At 30.8% G+C, this 8,361-nt stretch overlaps 3 protein-coding genes across 3 annotated transcripts; 2 read left to right on the top strand and 1 right to left on the bottom strand.

Moving 5' to 3' along the window:
• The first annotated feature begins 183 nt into the window (after positions 1 to 183).
• On the top strand, positions 184 to 3,799 carry LOC107163086 (female sterile (1) K10). The gene has a single exon (XM_015510321.2). The coding sequence runs from the start codon at positions 333 to 335 to the stop codon at positions 1,596 to 1,598; it is 1,266 nt and encodes a 421-aa protein (XP_015365807.1). The 5' UTR covers positions 184 to 332; the 3' UTR covers positions 1,599 to 3,799.
• Positions 3,800 to 4,253: 454 nt separating this feature from the next.
• Positions 4,254 to 5,968, top strand: LOC107163080 (uncharacterized protein F13E9.13, mitochondrial). The gene is made up of 7 exons (XM_015510315.2): positions 4,254 to 4,652; positions 4,750 to 4,832; positions 4,903 to 5,043; positions 5,105 to 5,304; positions 5,440 to 5,567; positions 5,651 to 5,771; positions 5,847 to 5,968. The coding sequence occupies exons 1-7, from the start codon at positions 4,574 to 4,576 to the stop codon at positions 5,902 to 5,904; spliced, it is 810 nt and encodes a 269-aa protein (XP_015365801.1). The 5' UTR covers positions 4,254 to 4,573; the 3' UTR covers positions 5,905 to 5,968.
• LOC107163079 (rho guanine nucleotide exchange factor 39-like) lies at positions 5,952 to 8,183 on the bottom strand. The gene is made up of 7 exons (XM_015510313.2): positions 8,055 to 8,183; positions 7,852 to 7,982; positions 7,558 to 7,779; positions 7,315 to 7,501; positions 6,788 to 7,218; positions 6,599 to 6,727; positions 5,952 to 6,505 (listed from the first exon to the last, which is right to left on the bottom strand). Exons 1-7 carry the CDS (start codon positions 8,164 to 8,166, stop codon positions 6,392 to 6,394), a joined length of 1,326 nt encoding a protein of 441 aa, XP_015365799.1. The 5' UTR covers positions 8,167 to 8,183; the 3' UTR covers positions 5,952 to 6,391.
• Between the last annotated feature and the right edge of the window lie 178 nt (positions 8,184 to 8,361).

Raw genomic sequence — 8,361 nt, 5'->3', positions numbered from 1 at the left:
TTTATTATTATTACTGCGGCACGATAGGTTCCTGTAGGTTATCGCCTGTCGGATTGGTGGGGTGGACTCGTCGGTAGGCGATGCGGCGCGCAATTTATCGTTGATCACGGATCGCAACGTCTTTGTCGACGTCGTTTCCTCCATGACTCTTTCGGGGTTCGCACAGTGTTATCAAATCAAGTAGAATCCATCATGGTTTTGTTGTTTTGTAGTGTTTACGTTTTTATTGATGCTAAAATTATGTATTTAATGCGATCCAAGATCAGTCTCACATAGGTTTGGCGGACTTTCGTATCGACCGTTGAGTTTGTGTTCGGCGTACGGTGCTCGCCATGTACTCGAAAGGCAAGGGGTCGTCGGTGCCGTCGGACGCACAAGCCAGAGAAAGGTTAGCGCTTTATGTTTATGAATACCTATTGCACACAGGCGCCTCCAAAGCGGCGCAAACGTTCCTTAGCGAAATTCGCTGGGACAAAAACATCACTTTAGGTGAACCACCTGGGTTTCTTAGCTCTTGGTGGTGCGTATTTTGGGATTTATACTGCGCGGCGCCCGAACGCCGTGACAATTGCGAACATTCCAGTGAAGCCAAAACATTCCACGATTATGGTTTCGTTAATCCGACCAATTACAACCCTGGTGGCGTCAATGGCATTGGACACAATACTGGACCATCCCCTGGACCGATGGGCCCGATGCCGCCTAACGATTCAATTCCTCCCGGACCCGGAATGCCACCAAGCTTTTTCAACAACTCAAACATGAGACCGTCACCCACTCATCCTGTATCGCAATCAAGCCCTCACCCGCCACCCAATGCTCCCCACAATCAAATGATGAACCAGCCATTTATGGGCCCTAGGTATCCAGGTGGACCTCGGCCTGGTGTACGAATGCCACCTCATATGCCTAATGATTTTAATAGCCCTAACCAGCCTATGATGAATAATATGGATATTATGCGTCCAGGGCCGCCAGTAATGAATCCTAGAATGAATCTATCACGAGGTGGCTATGGTCCTCCAATGCGGGGTATGCCTCCTGGTAATGTTATGGGCCCTGGTCCTGGCCCTGGAATGCATCCTGGTATGGGCATGGGTCCAGTTGGGAGACCGCAATGGACACCGGGTAATCCAAATCATCCGATGGGTTATACATCTTCATCACCTGGAAATTACCCTCAAGGTCCCCCCGGTCCTGGTACACCATTAATGGCAAGTCCTCAAGATTCAAACTCTGGTGGTGAAAATATGTACACAATGATGAAATCTGTGCCTGGTGGTAGTATGCCAGGTGAATTTTCGATGGGAAATCCTGACTCTGCAGGGCCATTAGGTCCAATGGGACCAAATTCAATGGGCCCTGTTATGAATGGTGATGGTATTGAAGGTATAAAACGATCTCCACCTGATGGGCCGAGCACACCAAGAGATGATAGTGGTAGTGGTATGGGTGATTATAACCTAGGAGGATACGGTGGACCTGTGGACAACGATCAAAATGAATCTGCGGCAATATTGAAAATTAAAGAAAGTATGCAAGAAGAAGCGAAAAGGTTTGAAAAAGATTCTGACCATCCAGAGTATTATATACCATAATAGTTGCAGGCATTTTAAAAGCAACTCATCATCTCTGGTATTTAGAAAAAATTCTTGCCAAAATGTATGTATATTTATATTATTACTTATTATTTATCACTTAAAGGTTTAAAAATTACTTAATATCATTGTAAATAGTTCCCAGCGTGTCATGTGAAAACGCTGTCAATATTATGCGCTTCTTGTATTTTGTTATTTCTTTTATAGTGTTTTAAGACATTTTTGTGGATCACCTTTACTCTTATATGTTATATTTTAGATTATCGGAATTTAGATTTATAACTAATTTAACCAAAGGAGTATTTCTTACATTTCTATTTTGGGCTTACAGCTAATTACGATTATTGCGATGCAAGTTGTCATAATTTGTCTCCTATGGAAGAATGGACATAATATTTATTTCAATACATAATCATTTTGAATTAGAAACCTTTAACTTGAACCAAACATCATATGATTAATTGTAAACAATTACCTAATAAAAACACCATTTTATAATCAACAATAAATATAGTTCATTATATTTTCTAAATAATATAAAAATTTAAAATAGCCTAATTTACCATTTGGTATTTTTGATCTTATCATGAAAATTATGTTAATTTTTAAAATTTGAATATAAATTTAGTTAATAATTGTAATTTCAATAAAATTATTTACATTTTATTTTTCCTGAAGACCATAACTGTTAACACTGAAATTGTTGAAGTTTCAATCTAAAAAACTTATGGTGAATATGATTTGAAACAGAAATTTAGTATTTTCATTCTTATTCTGTTAGTAGATAGCAAGTTATGAAAGTTTAATTTATTTTTATCAAATATTGATATTGGTTTTGTGATGACATGTGCTTAAACCTTGTGTGATGTCTCTTTAAGCATACCTACACATTTATATGATAATCAGTAATCTCTAATTAGTTAAACAACTTAAAAATATCTTTGAAATTTTTTGTTGGATACCAGTTAATTTAAACAATTAGAGGGTTATATTCAGATTTATTATGCCCATAATTTTAATTAATTTTAAATTATTACAAACTTAAATTATTTTTGTTTGAATTATATGTATAAGATGGGGTAAATGAGAAAGATGTAAGATGATTCTCTTATAGACTCATCACATTATCCTAGAGTGTACCATAAACTTATATTGTATATTAATTTTAACATTTAATCTATTTTTAAACCATTTTTGTCTTTGTGTATGTTGCTGACTTAGTGAGAGGACAACTTAAAACTTGTTGTTTAATTTGCATGATTTTTTTTTTTTTTTTGAGAATTATGTAAAACGCTCTATTGCGTTCTGATATTGTTCTTATTTAGTGTTATAAAATATTGTTCTTAATGTTTATTCTACATAGTGTGACTATATTTTCCCAACCAAACCCTGTCCATAAATGTTTTCTTCTTAAAGCTTGATGCAATTAATTGATTAATTTTTTTTTTTTAATTAGTTAAGGTAATATCTAAGTATTCAATATTTGTATAGTATTACAAGTAGTCTAGACATTATTATTTATTATACTGATATAAAAATAAAATATATAGTTTGGCTCAAATGTTTAAAGCGCTTTTAATATACGCGCAGACAATTTTGAATTATTATTAAGTACAATTTATGCTTTAACTATGACTTCTAATTTGAATGACAAATTCTATTAACAATTATTTTTCATTCTTTATCATGTGCATTCATCAATATTTTAATATTTCCAGTTTTGTACTTCAGATATTCTTTTTTCTTCGATTTTAAATTTAATAATTTCCCATCATTTTTTGTTCAAGATTCTGTTGTAACAAGCTAAATAATCTAAAAAATTAATCTGAATTTATATACATCTATTAATAATTCTAATTTGGTGTCAACATTATATGTCAAGTATTGTAAAGTAAATCAAAAAATTAAATATGGTTATTTAAAATTGTATTGTTAATTTTCAAGAACCTCAATAGCATATTATATCTTAATGTATCATAATGGTCTTATATCAATATTATAAGTAGATAAAATGTCAAATGAGAGGATCTATATTGCTTAATTGTATATAATATTGATGTGTACATATAGGCTGTGGATAAAAATAATATTTAGACAATTATAAAAAAAAAAATTGAAAGCAATCTACCTATTTATTGTTAATCATACAAAACCTAATTAAATTTTAAGGTAATCTAGAAAAATATATACATATATAATTATATTATTGACAAATCTTTTATAATTCTTTCCATCTTCATTTTTATTCCCTTGTTCAATCTCTAGTCTTTTTGCCTTTATCTTCTTAGTTACTTAAAAATGAAAAAAATACATTATTTATACATACATGTATTATTTACCTAAACAGGTATAATATTATATGTTAAGTCAATTAAATCTACAATTAATGTCATAAAAACAAAAATAATATATATCTTAGTTTCTTTTAAACATTATTTGTGTTTTGAACTTTAGGTCCTATTATAACGAAATTTAATTCTAATAAATATATATAATATTATATTATTATATAGTTTACAAAAAAATATCACTGTCTATCTTATTGATACCTATATGACTGAAAAGACATTTTAACTTCAATATTTGCCTCCATGAAATCATATTGAAGAATTAGTTTTAAATATGACCTAACTAATAGTAGAAAAGTATAAATTCAAATAAATAAATGTTTCCTATTGTTCAGAATATTGCATTGCATTGGAAAATTTATCAAAAAATATTTTGTTGCACCATCCAACAAAGGTCAAAATGTAAGATATGAGATTTCATTTTCATGACTTCATGTTATGGTTAATGAACAACTGTCAAATATTACTTATCTAAGTGATAAGTATGAGGTGTTTTTCGAACGATAAAATGTTTAGAATATAGTGATTAGCTAACAGCTTTTGCATTCATAACAGAGAAATTACTGAATAATAATTAAGGAATTCTAATAGTTGATACATTTTTTATTTGAAATAATTATATATTTAATGATGAATACTGTTCAAAATATTTTCAAGGCCAAATTGAATAATGTTTTTGGGATGATTCATGTTAAACCATTACCAGGTAAGAGTGTATAATTATACAATGTTAGATACATTTAACTATTGCTATTAGATAAAATTGTATTCCTGTGTTTTAAACTTTTAATAATGATGTTTAGGCACACCGTTGTATGATAAAAACATTAAACAAATAATATATGCTGCTTGCAAAGAGGCTGAAACATATATGAAATGTGGAGTAGTAAGCATTTAACAATTTGACTTAATACAGTATCCAATGCAAATAATGTTACAATTGTTATTAACCATAGGATGGAATTGTCGTTGAAAATATGCATGACATACCTTATATGCCTGCAAAAAAAATAGGTCCTGAAATTGTGTCCTCAATGACTAGAGTCTGTACAGCAGTTAGACAATTGGTACCTGAACATATACCTTGTGGTCTACAAGTGGGTTGGAATTATACTAATTGTTGTACGGTATTTACTGATTTTTCGATAATCACTTTAGATATTGGCTGCAGCCAATGAAGAAGCAATTGCTGTTGCATATGTAACAGACTTCCAGTTTATTAGGGCTGAAGGTTTTGTTTTCGGCCATGTTGCTGATGAAGGTTACATGGACGCGTGTGCTGGTAAGTTATTGAGATATCGCAAGTCAATAGGAGCACAAGAAGTGTGTATCTTTACAGATATAAAAAAAAAACACAGGTAATTTTTTTGACTAAAATATAATATTATCATTTTAATGATAGATAAAACTGATAATATTTGTAAGTTGTAAAATATTAAGGACTTTATCTTTTGGTCGGACAAAATATATTATTTAGTTCTTGTTCTTCATAGTTCACATGCCATTACTCAAGATGTAAGTTTAATCGAAACTGCCAAAGCAGCAGAATTTTTTTTAACTGATGGAGTTATAGTGACTGGAACTGCGACGGGACAACCTGCCAAACCACATAATGTTGCTGGTATACAATTATTGTTTATTAAATTTTTTAATGAACATGGTATACATTGTATTGAATATTTAATTCACCATTATATTTTATAGAGGTTAAAAATTCTGTGAATATTCCAGTACTTGTTGGATCTGGTGTAACTCTAAACAATGTACATGAGTACAGAGGTGTAGACGGATTCATTATCGGATCTCACTTCAAGAAACATGGCATGTATGAGAAAATCTACTTCATAGCTTAATCAATAATTATACATGAACCAAATTTGACACAAACTTTTTTTAACAGGTGGCAAAATGAACTCGACGAAACTGTTATTTTAGAATTTATAAATTCCCTAAGATAAGACCTATAATTCTTATATATGGGTAAGACTGAAATAAATTAACTTAATTTATTTGTTATAGAAAGTAAGTTATTGTTTATTTGATGATTCCATGTAAAAAATTTTAACCATAAACTATTGGCACAATATGTTATGATTTACAATTTTAAAGTATGACATACCAAAGTATTGGGCAAAAAAAATAAACTAATAACTAGTTACATATTCCTAATAAAAATAAATTAAGTAATAAAAATAATTGTTATACTTACAATACAAACTTATATAAATGTGAAAAACATTCAAATTTAAAAATAATCGTAATATTACAAATTTAACTCTAAGTAATATATGTTACTGCATTAGGAAGCATTACCACAAAAGATATTATTCAAACATGATTAGTTAATTGTTACAAACTACATTTTATCAAAATGAACTGAGATCTGAAATGGATGGAGCACAAAAACATGGAGTTATGAGTATAATTATTTACATCTTTCATTTTCTATACTGAATTTCTTCCCACTAATTTTTTTAATGTTGATCCAAAACTGAATACAAGATTCCTGGCTGAAGCCATATATGACGCATTTTGATTTGACCTAACAATTGTTGAATCCTAAAAATATATATATATTATAAGAAAAAACATACAACAGGTTATAATTTATTAAAAAATTTGAATATTTAATATTGCCTTAGAACTATTTACCGATTTCATTTTTTTAGTCGGGCTAGAATAACAGTTTTCATCATTTTTATTTGTAGGATTTTCCTTTTTTCTTTTGACCAATTTCAAAGGACCACATCTCTTTACTGGCATCAAAGAGTTGGCTTTGCACTAAAATAAAATTATTTGTACAAGAACAATTAATTATCAATATGCCTATTATTAACATACCTTGTCAATAGATTGCTGCAGCATTTCTACCCATGAACATGTGGCATGAGGTGCATCCATTGTGTAAAATACAAATTCTACAGACTGACAATTTATTGAAAACAGTCCTCTTTTGTACATGATAGATTTAGCTTCACACTTATTGAGTGGCAGTACTCTGAGACAAACCAACTTTTCTGGATCCACCCACTCTTTACAATATAGAATCATGTCACTAAGCAATATCAAGTAACGAGGAATAGACGTACTGCCCTCAGGTGACACTTTCATTAGAGGCCCTTCTTTAATTAATTTACGTCCTGGTAGTACAATGTTGACTTTGCCACAACCAGAAAGACTACGTTGAATGCTCACCAATCTGGACATGTTTTCTTGTTCTTGAACTAAATTGTTGATATGGTCTGCAACTTTACTTATTTGTTCTACAGCAGCTTTTAATGAAAAATTATATTACAAGACAATGAAACAATATTAAAACATAAACTTTATAAAATGAAATAAATCTTTACATTAGTGTTATTTCATACCTTTAATATCATTGTAACCTTGATGTTCAGTAGGAGTATAATTCTGAAGTTCACGTAAAAGCAACAGATAACGAGGTATTCTTTGAATGGGAGTTATCAAGAGTGAATTTAATTTAGCAGATACATCTGGTCTTGATTCTTGTGCACATACAAAGCGATAGAGTTTTGGATGAGATTTTGGTAAGTCCTAAAAGTAAAAAAAAATTAGTTTTCAAATCGATCAAACAATAAAAATATTTTTACTTGAAGTGTATCCAATACATTCTTGTAATTGAATGCGTAAACTGAATAAAGTTTAAGAAATGGGGCAGTATTCAAGAAAACTTGCCCAATATTTTCTTTGGCCGGATGTAATTGAACCAAAAGTTCTTTATTCACGTTAAGTATTGTTTCAACATTGCCAAACAATTTACCAATAACTTGAGTTGAGGCAAGTTTCTGTTCTTCTATTGGGCGTTTAAAGTACTATAACCAGACCATTGAATATTAAGTTGAAATAATGATAAGGCATAAATAGGTAACTAGTATCAGACTAACTGTGATCAATTTGTCTAACTGGTGAATATAGTTAGTTTCAGATACACATATCTCTTGAATGGATCGAATCCTTAACTTCGCTATGCGCTTTTCATTATCATCACAAATATGTTGGTCCAAATCCCGCAGTACTATTGTACAACAACAACACGATTAATAGCAAATACAATTAATAGGGAGCATAGTCGGTTATATCGCTTTACCTTTTTGTTTCGTTTTAGCTGAAAGTATGTTCTGTTGATCCAACACTCCCCGCAGTTCTTTGACAAAATGATTCGGTGGAGTCATAGGCACAAACGAACTCGTTTCGTCCATCTTTTAGTTAATTATATCTGCAGAACACGGTAAACATGAGAAGTTTAAAACGACGGAAAACGAATCACTAAAACTGAATAGATTATTGAAATACTTAATATATAATAATTTTAATTATAATATAATAGTATAACTTCTGTCAAACTTCATAATCATACTCAAATCTAATAGTCGGCTGCGGCGGCAATTGACATT

Source organism: Diuraphis noxia, unplaced genomic scaffold (genome assembly GCF_037042655.1).
Source record: "Diuraphis noxia isolate RWA-SAM2 unplaced genomic scaffold, SU_Dnox_SAM2 contig0003, whole genome shotgun sequence".
Taxonomy (NCBI): domain Eukaryota; kingdom Metazoa; phylum Arthropoda; class Insecta; order Hemiptera; family Aphididae; genus Diuraphis; species Diuraphis noxia.
The sequence above is the reverse complement of the archived record's forward strand: the minus strand, read 5'-3'. Positions and strand labels throughout refer to the sequence as shown.